This window comes from Perca flavescens, chromosome 6, assembly GCF_004354835.1.
Source record: "Perca flavescens isolate YP-PL-M2 chromosome 6, PFLA_1.0, whole genome shotgun sequence".
NCBI lineage: Eukaryota > Metazoa > Chordata > Actinopteri > Perciformes > Percidae > Perca > Perca flavescens.
Window position 1 is genome coordinate 13,059,029 of NC_041336.1, and position 17,781 is coordinate 13,076,809.

Here is a 17,781-nt window from a genome sequence, read left to right on the forward strand (position 1 = left end):
TTCGGTTTTGGGGGCACCTGGGACAAAACAGCATAATATTCTTCACAATACGTAATCTAGTGAACAGGCCATCACCCCCTGGTGTGTCCACTGCCTGAAAGAAAAGCTTACAATTTCCCCCGACACTATTCTATCTAGTAATTCTGTCACTACTCTCAAATAATGTTTACTTACTTTGCATAGAACCCATTATTTTACTGAACAAACCAGCTTGCGGCCCTTAGTTTGGGTGAGACAAATAGGATTGAAATATTATCATTTCTTTTGGTGATTACAGATATTTCAGTAGGGCTTGTCGATAATTTAATGTCATTATATTCTTTTTAGTGGAATGGTTTCTTATGAATTAAAAGTTAAAAGCTGTTGTTTTATGTTGTCCAAATGATGAATTTTGATTCCCAGCAGCAAATTAACCCCAAATTAACTAACCCCTTACCCTAAAAATAATATATTTAAACTTGCTTTGTGATACATATATACCTTTCTTATGAATATCATATCTGATACATGTATTGGTGGCCCCACTATGCTCCTATATCATCTTAGCTATAAGTTTGTTGTCAGTAGGTCAGCCGTAGTATCTCAGGTGGTAAACCTTAAATCAGTAGCCTGAGTCACCTTGCATTTGAAATATAGTGATCCTTGACATCCGCCTTGTGTCAATAGATGGGTTGGTAAGTGACGGGGAGTTCCTAGACATCACAGAGATCAAGAGGCAGCAGGCCGAGGACTACGAATGCATCACCAACAATGGAGTGGCTCCACCCGATCAGCGCAAGGTCAGGGTCACGGTCAACTGTAAGTATCCCTCTCTGCGCCACACAACAGCCCAGTGGTGATGATTCAAGTCACACTGGACCTTGCTTGTTATAGCACAATTATGTATTAATGATATATGTTAATACCGTAGATGCATTAATATGTATGAGTTCATACATCTCAATTATGTTCTCTCCGGGGTTTTTCAACCCCGTGCTGACCTGACTTGACTTCTCCGTGAAGGCAGATGTATACTAATTGCTGAATTGCCTCCTTTGTTTTTGGTCCGTTCTTTCTTCCCTCGTTTTCTCTGCCAGACCCTCCCATGATCACAGACATGAAGAACATGCCAGCCCATTTGGGTAAGACGGCAATCTTGCGCTGCGAAGCCATGGCAGTCCCACCAGCCTCCTTCGAGTGGTACAGAGATGACCACAGGTGAGACCACCAAAGAGTTCAGTGCTCATTTTTTGATCCACACTCAGCCAGCTACATCTAAAATGCATGTTTTTTCTCTCCATGGCCTTTGGTCCTCACTAAGACGATGCTTTTTACACACAAAATGAAGCTTTGTAAAGGCACTGTAGAATGAAAAAATCAATAAACACCAGCCTAACATTTAAGTATTGATGTGTAAAACTGAGCTTCTGAAACGACGACGTATGTTCAGAGGGGTTGTAGAGATGAAGCTAAGAAGCTGACTTTTCGTCTAATCCACTCTGCGAGCACTCATTTTAAATGTCAGTGAAGCCGATCACTGTAGGTGTCGTCATTAACCTTTTTGATGTGTATTTTTGATTTGTGACGTTGTTTGGTCGACGTCTCAGTGCAGCAGCACATGAATAACAGCCTGTTTAATATGAGCCTCAATCTAATCACTGTGTTATACCAGTCGGTTGCCTGACAACAGAAACAGAAAGTATGTTAATGAGAACTGTTTAACAGTAGGTGATAACAGAGCAAAGGAGGGAACAGAACAGAGATTTAACCAGCTGAGACTCGACAGAATAACCGGGCTGTATCTATCAGTGGGGACATGAGATCTTTACAAAAACAATCTGAAAAAGCTAGGCATTTTCACACATAAATTACATTTTCACATTTAGTCAGCTTACTTTGGACATAGTCTTGGTTGCCTTCCATTCGCCTAACCTCTGACATTAAGTATGCTGTCGGTCTGAGATAATCATGTATGTTTTTGCCATCTCTGGAAAAATATTAGCTTGTTGGAAACCTATTTGCTCTCTATTACCCACACATAATCTGTCCTTCCAAGTTTGTAAAAGGTCCCAGAGAGTGTAGAAGAGTTAGAATGATTTGGCATCAGCCAAAGTAAGACACAAAAGTACTTAGACAAGCCTTGGCCAGCCAGAGAGAGCTGTTAAAGAGTATAATGTGCCCCAGCAGGAGGTCTCCGTTATTTATGGACTGTTAGATTTCACTATTAGTACAAGGTGAGACAGAGCCGGCGTGTGGAAGGGGAATTTGTCACATGGCGTCTCTGGAGAGACCAAAAAAAAGCCTCTTATTCGGGCTGAGTCACTAGGTGTGATGTTATGTTGTTTTTTTGACAAACTTTTTGTCTCATTCTCTTCCTGTTTCCTTCCATCATTTTCGCTCCCCCACCCGTACCACCCAGGCCGGTAGAAAGTGACAACACCCTGAGGATCAAAAACGAGAAGACGCGCTCGCTGTTGCTGTTCACCAATGTGACAGAGAAACACTTTGGCAACTACACCTGCTTTGCCGCAAACCGTCTAGGGGCTTCCAACGCCAGCATGTTGCTGTTTCGTAAGTTATCACCTACAAGATCATGCAGATGCATGCACACAATGACACAGTGTGCACGTATGCAAGCCCAAGCTTTCGCAAGAACATGAGTGTGCTCACATTTATCTGTTGTGACTATCAAACAGATGTGACATACTGCCACAAAACGATACATATGCAATGACACACTGTTTTTCTCTCTTCGGCTTGCCTCATTTTTGCTCTGCACACAGCACAGCATTTTCTCAGCCCTCCCTTCCTTCCTCCCTCCATCTACCCATTTTCGTTATTCTCCGCCCCATTAAAGCTTTGCTTGCCTATATTACCATCGCTCTCTCCCTAGTTCGTTCACGCTCTCACCCTCCATCTCTCGTCCGTACACATTCCTGCATGCACACACACAGACTGTCGCTCTGCTCTGTCCCGTTACCCAAGAAGTTGTCATTTCTCTCCGAGCCCAATTCACATTAACCGTCCCCAATGAACGATTTCCTACCCTTCCATTTTCCGTTACCCCCCCCCCCCCCCCCCCCTCCTCCTTTAGTGCATTCAGCATTACCATCTTAAGTGAGTCCTTCATCTATCCCCTTTCTTCTTTCATTCCTTTACCCATTATCTTGGCCAGTCTCCCTTCAATGACTCACTCCCCCGTCAGACCCATACATCTTCCTGCTCTCTATTTCCACCACCGCTCCCACTTCTGTCAGCCTATCTCTCCATCATCTGTCCTTCTGCCTCCTCTTTCCCTTCTAATCTCCTCCTGCAATCATTAGAACACAACAAACCCCTTTCTGTTCTGGACCAGGCACGGAAAAGCAGACCATAATCGGATACTTTTGTGGCATTTCTATTCATACACTGTCCCTCACTGTCATTGCCTGCGCCGACTTCGTTTCCACGCTTTTGTAGCTTTTTGTTCACCAAGTGCCACATGTAGCATTTTAATATCAACAACCCGCCATCACATTATTGGCACATTATTGTATTTACCCTCAACCAATTAGCCCATTACTGAGACCACTGGCAGCCTGTACTAGCTTTTACTCTACACTATTACATTATAAACCACCAGGTTACATTTTGGAAATCTACTAGCTTGCCAAATGGCACAAAAGAGGAAGAGAGAAGGTGAAATGTTCTTGTCTGGCTCACTGGCTTTGATTTCTGGCACATGTAAATGGAACAGAGCCATTATGAACGTTATAGGTTTGACTTGTGTTAGACAAGTCAGAATGTAAGCCCTGAACATGTTAATTAACTCATGCTTTTCATTACTTTGATAAACCATATACATGTTACTTAATCAGGAAATCTGATAGATTTTTTGCACGGTGGTCATTTAGACGTATCAAATAGGTGTACCTAATAATATTAATATAGCGTGAATAGCTCTGAATGACTTTTGCTGGAATGGAGATCACCCTAAAACGTTGGTCTGGCATAAATCCAGGTTGACTAATGGAAAAACCAGGACAGGTATTCCACTTTATGACTCTTTTTTTGGAGATCCTAATCTAGAACAAAAAGACACTGACGGTTCACAGTTAAAGTAACATGTGTATGTTAGTTAGCCAAAGGAAACTGAAACAACAGGAAAGGTTTGTCTCACAGCACCCCTGCTGTGAGACAAACCTCAAAATGTATCTACTGTACAGACATGTGAGAATGCCTTGATGCTTTGTTATGTGACCTCATCCCTAATAATGTGATGCTTTTCCATGGTGTGATGTTACAATATGTATTGTGTTTTTATGCTGAATAATAATGTTAGCAATGTTTGTATTCTACTTAGTGTCAGTTATGGGAGATTAAGGTTAGTGAGACTAGAATAGTTAATGTAAAAAAGGGAAAGATTAGTTTATAAATATTAATGTCAGGTGTATGTAGACTTTATTATGCAATTGTACAAGATATACATTTACTATTGTAGCAGACCTTCAGATTATGAGATTGAAATAGCTACGTCTATCAGCTTCTCTCCTAGGAGAGTGATGCCCAGAATGTATTCTCTTTTGAAAATTAAACAAATTATTGCTGACAGCCAAAGTAGACTGCGGGCATTCAATGGTCATTAAATATAAATTAATTAACCACCCATTTTCACTACGTCAATAATGGCTGTGTGCTTGTACTGTGCATGCAGGCTCAGTGGCTTGCCTTTTTGGCACACCTATGGAATGGAGCCGTTGTTAAAGTCAATAGTTTCACCTGAGTTTGACAAGTAAAAATGTCCACCCTGAATGGCTATAACATGTAGCATTTCATGGCTTTGTAACTTGAGATCAATCATGTTAACATGTTACTAAGAAATTCAACAGACCTCTCTCACTGTGGTCATTTAGACGTATCAAATAGGTGTAACTAATAATATTAATATTGACTGCATCATTATTGTTATTAGTTTGACCTAACCTGTTTGACAAGTCAAAATGTCAGCCCTGAAGCTCTCTAATGTCTTTATAATGACTAGACACAGCGTCACAGCCCTTCATATATTTTGTCCATTGATTTTTTAATGTCAAGGTATCAGAATTAAATTGGTTAATTTGTTGTAATAATAATAATAATAATAATAATAATAATAATAATAATAATAATAATTGATTTATGTATTTATTTAACTACACACATTTCTCCTTTCCCCCCTTCCCTCCTCTCTTCTTTTGGTCAATCTGTCTCCGTCCAGGGCCAGGGGCCATACAAGGGCGAGGGACTGGTTTACATGCAGGGATGAGTGTCGGCGTGAGTGTTTGGGTTTCCCTCTCTGCTGTTCTTCTGCTGAAGGTGTAAAGATCGAGCTCCACCTGGAATTGTCCCTAAACGTCCTTGAAAGCCCCCCCCACCCCCTCTTCCTCCCTCTCTCCCCCTCTACGGAAGGAAGAAGGAAATTAAATTCTTTAATTACGAACCCATCACTGTGAACAAAAAGAATATGCATTATTCCAGGAGCCATTGAATCATTGCATCAAACACATGACCACATTGACCCCCCCACCCCTCCCCCAAACCCTTTCACCCTCAATTCAATATGAGGTCAAACCATTGTCATCATCTCACATACACACTGTGTGTCTCTCTCTCAGAATACCTTGCAGATTTGTCTGACTCGGTACTTCCCTCCTCATCTTGTTTTCCCCTCATTATTACCACTGGCCTGATGATAGAGAGTGTATATTAACTGATTATTGTGTCAGTGATCAATGAGAAAATAGATAATCTAACAAGTGGACGATCATTAATGTAATATACTACATAGACTAATGACTGACCTACAATGTTTGCCTTATGGAAATGATACATAAAATCTCAATATTATGGTGGATATTTATGGAAATTATAGTTATAATGTGGTACTGACGGTCGCGTGACCTTTTGAAAATTGTCCAATTGGTGGCCATGTGAAGTGTCACCCTCTGATCACACCTACACACACACACACACAGACACATGTATGGCTTTTTGATTTTAACTGTTGAGCAGTGAAGCTGCTATGAATGATGTCAAAATGTATTTAAAACAAAAGGTTGGGTGGTGACGGCGTCGGTCTTAACTACCCCTTTATGTAATTTGGGGGGTTTATTACCAAGGTTTCGCATGTAGACCCCCTCACTACCCAAACCTTTTTAGCCCCCTGCCCCGCCCCCTCTGTTCAATGTGCTCTGTCTAGTCGCCCTTTGCATCGCTATAGTGTTCTCTGCTCCGTGTCACCCCTCTCCTCCCTCCATCTTTCTCCCCAGTGTAAATATATGCAGTACAGAGGCCACGCTGGTAACCTCAAGTTGCCTGGCGCTGAACAACTTCTCCCATCAGCCTCAAATACGCTCCAGTTTTCTGAAGCAGCACGAGACTGTCCAGTGACAACATCTTGTTTCGAAGCTGCGACTCCATCCTCTTCGTCGCTTGTTGATAGCATGTACCGGTTAGAAATGTTCCTGTTGTGAGTCCATACTCCCTTCACTCACTCTCTCTCTCTCTCTCTCTCTCTCTCTCTCTCTCTCTCTCTCCCTCCCTCTCTCCCTCCCTCCCTCCCTGCACTGTGTCTGTTTTACTCTGCAAGGTTACCTGCTTTTACTTTTTTGGTGTTAATAATAGTACAGATGATGATGATGTTAATAAGTATTTGAATAACTATGAATAGTAATTTCATGTGAGAAAAAAAACAAAATCTGATGGTAATGAGCCGTGCGTGGGAAAAAATGGTTTTTGTACTTTCTGAGAAATCACACACATTGAACGACTACAATGAAGAAAAAAAAACACATGTAAAGTTTTTGAAGTGATGTGCTCTATTTTGCCATGACAAGCTTTTTAAAAACGCATTTGAAACAGTGGAGGGATTATGTCATCCAAGTCCAGAAGCAGTGAATGATGATGTAATTTATCATTTGTAACAGTTTATGTATTGGACTCTTTTTTTTTTGTCACGCTGTTAACTGCATCACACACACATTTACAGCATATTTGTCCACTTATCATAGTGTGTCTTTCTCCAAGCAGCTAGATAAATGATTTGGATCCATGTCAGTCTGGGATCGTGGCTGTAAGTCGGTTCTTGTTCGGCCAGACCACAGGGAGATAAAGATGTAATTAGCCATTACCTGTGGCTGGCTAAGTGAAGGAGCCTGGGCTCCACCTGTCCCTCCTGCCAGCCAGTGATGGCCCCCATAAATCAAGCTCAATCCTGCCACTGACAGGAATCCTCTTCAAGGACAACCTTGCCTTGGTGCACCGGTCCTCCCTCCAATGTGTACCTGTGACATGCAGGCATGGGCACTACAAAACCCCCATGGCACAATTATCCATCCACAGCACAAACAGTGGGAGGTAAGCCCATTTTTCAACATGGTGGCACTCGTTTCTCCACTGAAACACTGTTCCACTCACATGCAGCGACTATATGCAAATTTGCCATGACGAGCCTGCACGCAGAGATGAGTTTACCCCGGCTGAACCCTGACTACTGCGACCTATAAAGGGGAATTACTCAGTATTGAATCAATTGTCTGAATGTGTTTTGTTTGATTTTGTTTCAAACCAGCAATAACCCCTACTGTGCAAGAGGTATCAGATATGGTTAAAGCTGTGGTGTAATATCTGAAAAGATTACATTAACAAGGTATAGCAAATAAGTCTGTTGTTGTACTTTTACGGTGTACAGTATGGTGTCTGAAATGATTGTGAAGCTCTGTTTAAATGGCCCTTAATCTAAAACACTACGTGTTGTACTCAAAAAGTCTTGCCCTCTGCGATGTAGTCGGGTTGTCTGTGTGACAGAACACACTGTTTGTGCATGTATCGTGTTCCAAAAATAATTACGGATACCATTTCAAGCACAAGAGCAGTTCGTTTGGTCACTGTGCTTCTTTTTTCTGTCTCAGTCACTTTTGCATCTCAGTATCTCGGTCATTCATGCTGTATTTTATTTTCACTTCATCTGTTTCCCACTCAAATACTGTACACTGTTCCATTTCAGCGTCCCACTGGGTCTGTCAGTGGCATATAACATATGTATGTACATAATCTGTCCTTGATGATGAAAAAAAAACAAAAAATAGAAGATGAAAAAACACGGACAAAAAATAACACTGTCATGTTTCTCAATGTGGGTTTGAAAAAAAGCACGTCAATGTTCGTGTATGGGTGGATTTTGAAAAAAAAAAAAAAGAAACAAGCAAACATTGTATGTTGTGTTCAGGTTCATGGGGAAAGGGTCCAGGGGAAGGGGAATTCGGGCAATTTGACTTGAAATCGTGGAGTGGTAATAAACAGTATGTGGGCATTTGTACAAACAAGCAGCAAAAGAGCCTGTTTTCATGAGTCATGATGTATGTAGATGAGTCACACTTCTGGTGTGAGTGAGGAGAACTGGAGAGGGTGTGGGCAAGGAGGCAGCAGATCCCCTGGGTGCACATCTTGAGGGTAGAAGAGGATGCTGTTGAGAGAGCACCCGGTCCGACAAGCCTGTGGGAGGAAACCCTGACAATGCAAATCCTAAAGCTGAGAGCCAGGGGGAGATGGGATGACACTCACCAGACTGTGAACCCTCCAGTTAGGGAAAGAAGACAGACAGGCGCTCATATTGCATTTCCAAACTTGAGCGCTGTGGTCCTTCCCAGGGGAAGGTGTACCACACACTATTTATGGTTGCACTATGTAATATGAATAGCATTAACATAGCCTTGATCACAAACACAGTCTGGCCTACTTCAAGTGTATAAATAACATCCCAACTGGGGATCAATGAGTTTACAGTGATATAAACAAGACGTTTGCTCAGCCCCTAATTACATTCGGTGCACCCTGATGAGAAAGTGTTGATTGGCTCCTGCAGCTGAAGGTTATGATCTGTTTACAGAATCTTTGTTAATAAGGTGCCACGAAGCTGTTGTTTTGAGCTCACAAAACTAGCTCGTAGTGCCAGTTTACAGTGTATAGCGTTGTTTTGCACTTTAATAGCTGTACATTTGTTTATGGTGAAATTTAATTAATGGGTTTACACAGGTGGAAAAGGAGGTGAATGTATATAGTTGTAATTTATTGGCACTTTTTGTTTTTGTTACCACATCTGTGCAGTAGTTCGACATGGATTTTAGGAATAGGGCTGCAAAAACAGTTTTGGAGCACTGTACTTTTTCTGAGAGTCAGGTAATTAAGCTCTGGGTGTAAGGACAGAGGCGCACGTTGTTCTTGAACTGTCGCAGTGATATAGTAAAATAATTATGGTGCTTCAAAGCAAAGACTGTATTATAGCGAAAGAAGCGTAGGCCCAGAGAATGTTTGAATGTACTGCTTTTTTCATTTTGTATGTGGCAGGCTCATGCTGTAGTTTTTCCTACAACACTCCCTACATAGAACAGATACCGGACTGACTTTCAATTCCGAATGCAATGGTTAATCAATACATTCGACCGAATGGCTTTGGAATAGAGCAATTTCTCCCCGGCCAGCCTTACCAGGTCCCCAGAAGCTAAATTGATCAAGTGTCTATAGACCAGCCTTAGAACAGAGAGCATAATTCATCTTGCCTGATACAAGACACCCCTAATTGCGCATCGATTTTAAACCCTTCTCTGAAACTATTTGGGCAAGCTGTAATGTCAGCTCAGTAAACTATGTTTTTAGAGCTACGGTTCAGATACAGGGAATGAAGAATTAATCATTTGTTTTTTCTTTTTAAGTCAAGCCATGCTGGTGTTGGTTTTGCTACATAATATATTGTTAACCGTACATGCTCCCTGGGTTTTTACACTCTATGTGCAATTTAGTGGGTGCTGTAAAGTTACATTATATTTTATTAGTAGTGACAGAGATGTAACCTGGATTATTTCACAACTGCCAGTGTCAGCAGCTATCGACACTGTGTATCTAGAGGCTTATGTCTGGATGTCAAATACACAAAGATAAATGTGTGAGCGCGCAATTCAATTGTACAAAATTATATTTAACAGATCCTAATTATATAATGCGAGAAATTGCAAACGTTGCAGCACCAGAGTGAGTATACCAAAAGGCTACGCTACGCATAGTGACAATTATATATGAATGATTATCGTTGCTCTAAATCCCCTGCTCACGTCCTTTACAGCAAAGCATGCCTAATTCCCATAGATTATCTTACTATAAGCTCATTCAGTTCTCATGGGCAAAGTACATGTTGCAAGTCTATTAAAGCCAGTACCTTTCCATTACGGCAGCTAATGAGTGCATTAGAATACAACATGCTAGACGGGGTTGAGATGAGGAAAGTCTCCATAACAGTGAGCATGAGCACACGTCAGGTGCTTGAAATGGCATCAGATCTGTTCATTAAAAATGACAGTTGCAGGGTGTAGGTCTAGATTAGGATTAGTGTTCATTATTTGCTGTAGATAGATAGATAGATAGATAGATAGATAGATAGATAGATAGATAGATAGATAGATAGATAGATAGATAGATAGATAGATAGATGGATAATTAGATAGATAGATAGATAGACAGATATGCTGTGTTTAGTGTTAGTAATTAGCTGAGAGTAGTTAAATAGATTCCTTATACATATCATTCAGTTCAGGTGTTCTGTATATATTTTAAACCTCAGATTGCAGCAAAGATGTTGGGCCACAGAGACGCCAGCCTCGCCCTCCTTCTCACTGCAACCACAGATGGCGTCTTGTCAATCACTCACCTTTCTAAGAACAGGAGGCTAATTAACAGTGTTCTGCACTCCACCAGTTGAGCAACAGCAACGCTCGCATGGACCCGGCAGGCAACACAATGGAGGCATCTCGCCTACCACGTCTCCCCTAGTCATTAAGTCGCCCACCTCACATCTTCAACATTGAAAGAGTCCCATTACTTGGCCTATCTGAATCACCAGCCTACGCCTGGCATTTTCCTCGTCAATCAACCGAGGGGTAAATATTGGTTGTGGTGCTGAGAACTGACAGGGGAAACGTGGATTTCAGCACCAACTGGTGTTTTTGTGCTGATTTATATTGCAGTTATGAGACGGTAGGGCTGTGGTAAAGTCGCCGATACGGGCTACAAGTGTCTTATTACCGGGTAAGGTGCACTGGAGGATGGGATACATGACAGGATGTATGATAGGGGCTGGGCATGTGCTGTGTGCATCAATAGGGCAAAAACATTGAACAGACTGCAGGAACCCTCACTGCAGAGTAATGGAAAATGTCTCATTTGGTAACTAATAACTACATTTACCAGAAGAGAACCCACCGTGTATAATTGAGGGAATGAGTTTAGGTTAGTGTTGAATGTTGGACCCATCTCTCTCTCTCTCTCTCTCTCTCTCTCTCTCTCTCTCTCTTTCTATCTCTATATAGCTCCTCTTTTTTTTCTTCCCTCGCTCTCTCTCTTTCTCCTCTCCTCTTCTTATTTTTATCTTGCTCTGTCTCCCTCTACACACATGCCCACACATACGTACGCACGCACACACAAAGAGATTTAGTTTCCTTCATTCTTCCTGTCCTGTTTCTTTTTGTGTGGAGATAACCTGTAAAGGTTTTGCCCTCCCACCCCTCAGTAATCTAGGTTTGCCCACTCTGACATTGCTAATATAATAATATAAATGATATATGTTGTGTGTGTGTGTGTGTGTGTGTGTGTGTGTGTGTGTGTGAGTAAGTGTGTTTACCTTTACATCTGTGCGTATGTGCAAGTGTGTATAGACCTCCACAATGAGCATGAGTAATTCAAGGACTTCAAATGCAAGCATGTGCGTGTGTGCGTGCGTGCGCGCGTGCGTGCATGCGTGTGTGTGTGTGTATTCTCTGAGGCATGTTTGGTTCATACATAACGCAGACCTGAATTACAGCCATTTGTTACGTTTATCAAGGTTTCATCAACGTAAACACACAGAAAAATATAGAGAAATAAAACAATGAAAGGAAAAATATATTTGTCTCCCATCCTGACAGATGTTCAGTGCTGTGAAGCGATGATTGTACTTCTTTTTTAATCATTTCGTTGATGAACTTGTCTTCTTTGACTTTTATTTTGGAGTGTCTTTTTTTTTTTTTTTTTTTTTTTTTTCAAAATCCATGAAGTGGAGTTAAAAATCATTTCAAGTGGAGGGAGACAAAAAAATAAAAATCTGTTTTGTTTTTAACAGAACTCGCTGTGTGTGGTTTGTTGCTGGAAGCGAGGCTCTCTGTTGGCCCCTGTGGTTGGAAAGGAGGTGAGGTCAGGCAAGCTGCTTCTGCTTGCTTTTTGCTTCCTGCTGAGTAAAGAGCTTCTGCTGTTGTTGTTTTTGCAGGTTTTTTATTAAAATGTCAGAATGTCTGGTTTGATGAGACTCTGTCCGAACAAATGGCTCATATCAAATCACTTCAGCCAACAAATTATTTAAATGTTATTAGTGGGTGATATTCATAATGAAATCATTATCGTTACCAATCATTAATATGAAAATAAGTCATTTTTAACTAGTTTGTCAGGGTCTATTTTGATTAATACTGGCTGTTTTAATGTGCTAACTCTCTACTTGTCCTCTTTTCAATGACAAACATCTGTGTCTCCTCATCCTCACCTTCAATGCAGCTCACACATGTTTACAAGGCACAAGGGGACCACTGATAAAAAAAACAAGTTTGGTTATATAAAAGCTGTTTAAACAAAACCAAGATATTGAAAGCAAGTTAAAAGAACCACTGGACAGGATTTGGGTTAGGGTTAGAAAAAGATTGTGGTTTGGGTTAGGGTTTGGGGATGTGAAAGTTATCACGATGATTCCCCCTGCTGTGGAATTAGGCACTCTTAGACTTTGTCACCTTACTTCCTGCTTTGCTCCCGTCATACTTGCTACTTATAGGAGCGTTTTTCAGGGAAGAACAGTCTCAAAGAATTGATTGTTTAAGTAGGGTCCCATTTGTCGCTGTTTGTAAAGCCCCTTGACTTACAAAAAGTAAAGTAATGCAGCCTCTAGCTCGCCCAGTAAGAGTGCTCACCCCATGTTGGCTGAGTCCTGCAGCAGCGTGGGTTCAAATCCAACCTTCTACCCTTTGCTGCGTGCCCCCATCTCTCTCCCCCTTTCCTGTCTATCCACTGTCACTACATAATAAAGGGAAAAGCCCCAAAAAAAGAATCTTAAAAAAAAAGCAAAGGAATGCGTTACGTTATGCCCCTTTAAGTCATTGCAATTGTAGTGTTTTTAGTTTTAGTTTTTAGAGTGGATCATCTGTAGTTTTCAATTTAGAGTGACACGTTTAGGTAGACTGTTTTTCCCTCAAGTTGAACTCACATTTTAAAACTTGTGTCTTGCTTTGATGATGATGATTACACCTAGCATCACAAGTCTTCTCCTCCCCAGAGGAGGCATATCTGGATTCATTATACTGCAGCTCATTAGGCCACTCAGGAAATTCATATTTACAGCTACAAAAAACTCAAAGAGTTTTGGAATAACATCAACACATTCAGTAATATGCTGCAAATTATATAAAGTAGAAGAAAGAATTTGTTACTCCTTGTAAAAATGTCATGGCTCAAAACTCAAAATACAGAGTTGTTTACTCGTATCTACTTGTGTCAAGGTTTCTCTGTGATATGGGTATTTTTAAGCACTTGTTTCTCAAGTAACTGGATGTAAATATAAACCTTCAGTGCCCAAAGGCGTTTTGGAAAAACATGACATTAATTCCTTCAGTAAAATCACTTCGAAAATCAAAATGCAAATCTTGTTCAAATCAAATCGTTTTCATGATCTAAAGAGCGTCTGCACCTCTGTAGAGGGAAACAAAAACCTGTAGAATAATGGCAGCAGCATTTGCTTACTGTTGCACTGTGGTTTCTGTCTGCATGCAGAAAGAGTGCCTAATTGTTTGCCTAGACACTGACATATGTATTTTTTCAGGTTTCTTTTGAAGAATGACCTATTAATGAACCATCACGTCTAACCATAGAGTGCAACAAAACAAGCTGACACATTTTAAAGCGCAGCAAGCTTCAGACTTAAGAGTGCCTAAGACATTATTTCACCACTTAAGCTTGGAGTGGGGAACAACAGCAGCATGGCAAAACTGCATCGCCTGTGTTGGCTTCTTTTGTTGGCAGGCCAAGTACCAGGTCAGTCCGAATACAATCATGTTACAAAATGTGTCGATCACCCAAAGTTCGATCTCTGTTAAGCTTGTCTTTTTATTAATTTCTTTGAGTGTTCATTTCAAAAGTTTGATATGACATTTGGAATTAAATAACATGTATTTTCATATATACATAGGCTATTTGCATGATAAAAAGTATTGAATTAGTGCAAAAAGCATGCTCCTCCTCCTCCCTAGTGAATGTAAGTAGTCTGGTAGAGAGACGCAATCTGTTTTTTGAACCATAGTTTTTCTGTTTGTTCATCTTCTTTCTCCAACTGTGGGCGTCTGAGCGTTTTGCTTATCTTATCTGCAGTATTTCATCATCACACTTAATAATCACTTCATCACACTTAGCTAGACAGCGGTCGCCACAAAACAGACACTCCAAGGCTGTTAAAATCTTTTGTACACCAGAGTGTCTGCGTTAGTCTTTGTTTGAAAAAGTTTTAAAAAACAGAAGTTTTTTTTAGGTGAAGTTTCTTACATTGGTGGCCATTCAATAATTGTTTGGTGCGTTATAAAATTGTACTAGAGTTTTCTGTCTGATTGTCTTCGTCCCAGCTGTCACCCAGGCATACTAAACACACATTTAAAGATTTGTAGTTGACCCGCGTGTCTGCTATGGACTTTATAAAAGTTCCTTGTATGACATGTTGTATTAATGGCTCTCTCTTTAGCCCTGACAGCAACCCCAGAGGGACTGATGGTTAGACAGTACCCTCCCTCTGTCAGTGTGATGCGGGGTGAAACGGCAACCCTATCCTGTCATTTCAAAGTTGAATCCCTCAAGTATGGGGTTCAGTGGTTCAAAATGAAGTCGGAAAAGCAGCTCATCCCAAAGTCATCCAGGCAGTTCGTCGTAGAGAAGAATCAGACTTCTTCCCTGGTGATCACTGAGGTAGCACTGGAGGATTCTGGGTGGTATTACTGTGAGCTGAACGTCCTGCAAAAAGACCCAGAGTGGGGCAACGGGACAGAGCTGTTCATCTTGGGTGAGAAACAAAATTGCTCATTTCAAAAATTCATTAAGGTGGCCATGCAAGTGATTCTGTCTCATTTGTATATTCTGTTCATCAGAGCCACAGTGTTTAGTTTGAGGCAGCTCGATACTAGCGCCGGGGTGGACCGTACTCACCAAACCAGGAACGGCCAAGCTCAATACAAAAATTCAAGCCATGTGAAATTCCCTCAGAGTTTCTCTTTTTGCCTGAGCAGTTTCATGACACATCTAGAAATAATCACCCCGGCACCATACGCAGTGCCTTGTATTGATTTTGCACAGGGAATTGAAACTCACCAGAAAACAAGGCAGGGAGGGATGGCCAAATTATTATGTGGAAATCCTTCATGTGGAAGAAAAGCATCCTTTTGATTTTCTCTGTATGCAATGTTGCCTCCACAAAATAACAGTTTTATTCTTGATTAATAGTTTTATTCCAGATGTACTCGTTTAATACCATTATAAAATGTTAATATTTATTTTACATTAATGGCTTTTTAATTTGTTGTTGGTAAAAAAAGAAAATGTAACATTTGCCTATAATGGTAATTATAGATATTTGAAATAGAAGTAGTGGGATTTATTGTATTGTGCATGTTTTATTTTTTGTACTGTATGTACTATTTTACATCCTTTTCTTTATGTCTCACACAGCTTTACAAATGCATACATACTTTAATTTATGTTCCTATTCTTTTCATCAACATATTTCCTCTTCATTTGTCCTTGTTTTTAAATAAATGGCTGCATTATGAGCATGACTAATGCCACTACATTTGCTCCTTTCGTATTTATGTCCTATTTTCACTTGCTGCATATTATTATTTACTGCTGCAATGACCTAATTTAACAGTCGGAATTATCTCATCCCATGTGGTTACTTTGTTTCTTACCCTTTTTCCACTCCTACTGTAGCACCACCTTCTGCTCCCAAGATTTACCTCCAGATTCCCCCGGACCCACAGACTGGTCAGTGGGCTCTCTTCTGTCTCACCGGGGGATTCCACCCCAGCGAGCTCACCCTCACCTGGACCTTCCAGAGCACAGCAGCCAATATCGATCACCTGTCAGTCACCAATTGCACCCTTCCTGCGATCAACCCTCATGGTAACCTTTCAGAACACCCGGCTGACGGAGCCCAGCTGTCCTCAGATTGGTTGGTGAACTCCATGCCTGCGAGCCACCCAAAGTGTTTCCAGATGATGGACAACAACAGCCAGGAAGTGTTTCTCTTCAGTGTGTTATTCCTCCCACAGAAGGAGTCCTTGGAAACAGGGATCACCTTCACTTGTGGGGTGCAGGACCACCCTGCCATGACCACCGCTCTGACTGCCTCCTTCACTTGGGGTAAATAAAAAAGAGGAATAGAATATAGAAATTTTCCTTGGAGGCATTAGTGGTGAAGTGCAACATTTTTGACCACTTTAAATTCCCATGTGTTTTGTTTCGATGATATCCTAAATGTTCAGCAATATAGGACTTTATTGGACTATATTATGCCCATCAGTTTTTGTTTGAGAGAAAACATATTTTCCTTTATTGACCCATAGTCTGAAATTGAGCTGATTTAAACTGCTTAATGAATTATCAGGTTTATACAAAGTATAACCTTTAGCTTCAGCCTGCCGATATATTCCTCCACCTCAAAAGTTGATTGCAACAGTTGATCAATTTACACATCCAGCAGTGAAGGAGCACCATTAGTATTCATTTGGAGTCGTGTTTTTGGCCACCGGAGCCCAATAATTCCTCTCCTTCTAGCTCTGGTTTGGACTCCACCAACTCCTGAGGGAATTATCTGACTCTATAACTGCTAAACCGTAGAACTGAAAAACAATTAACTGAATAACACTAAAAAAGCTGAAGGAAAGAAAAAAAAAGGAAACTGAATATTTCAATAATTTTGTGTGGGTTTATCACTAAAGGTGACTCCATTCACATTACATTTGTTCATTTGATCCATTATTAATATAATATGTGTATTTTAATGTACACAGGCTTGTACCTTTGACTTTTTATCAAACAACCAAATATTTTCTAATGCAGTTGCTTGTACTGATATAGATTTTGATTCCTATCCAAGCCTTGGAAGTGCTCCAACTGCAATTCACCTAACCTTGTAGAAAATGAACAGGACTTTTAATTCTGGAAACCTGGACACCCAAAACACTTCTTTCCATTTTGCTAGTCTATAGACAACTTGCTTCCCAATAACACAGTCTGTACTGACCAAGAGTTCAGGGACAACAGGGCCTCACACACCACAAGTCGCTTGTTCAGAGTTTGCTCTACTTGACTGTTAATGTGGGTCAGACATCGATCATTCCAAGGCAACAGATTGCCTGCAATACTGCATACTTGAACAAATTAATGATTTTACCAATAAATGTTTAAACACCTCTCCTCCCAGCGAGGAGGCAAATGTCCATCAACCAAAACCAGTTCAACCTTCCTGATTTGATTATTGAGTCGTGCTCAATAACATGATAAGTCAGTGCTAATCAGTGTTGGTTTTCTACTTTTATATAATTTTTTTGACCTACTTTCCAGATGCCTACCCTAACGAGCTGATTGCACACTTGAACATTGTCAAGATGTGTTTCCTCTCTGCAATGACCGTGGTCTTTTTATTGGAAGGTAAATGTGAGCAAACATCCTAGCAAGAAC

General features: G+C 40.8%; 1 protein-coding gene across 1 annotated transcript in view; it reads left to right on the top strand.

Annotated features, from left to right (window-relative positions):
* The window catches only part of iglon5 (IgLON family member 5), a 96,375-nt gene extending 91,056 nt beyond the window's left edge, over positions 1 to 5,319 (top strand). The window contains exons 5-8 of the mRNA XM_028579905.1: positions 667 to 798; positions 1,077 to 1,197; positions 2,399 to 2,550; positions 5,216 to 5,319. Of these exons, the coding sequence (XP_028435706.1) occupies positions 667 to 798; positions 1,077 to 1,197; positions 2,399 to 2,550; positions 5,216 to 5,319 (509 nt within the window). The remainder of the gene's footprint in view (positions 1 to 666; positions 799 to 1,076; positions 1,198 to 2,398; positions 2,551 to 5,215) is intronic.
* Positions 5,320 to 17,781: the final 12,462 nt, after the last annotated feature.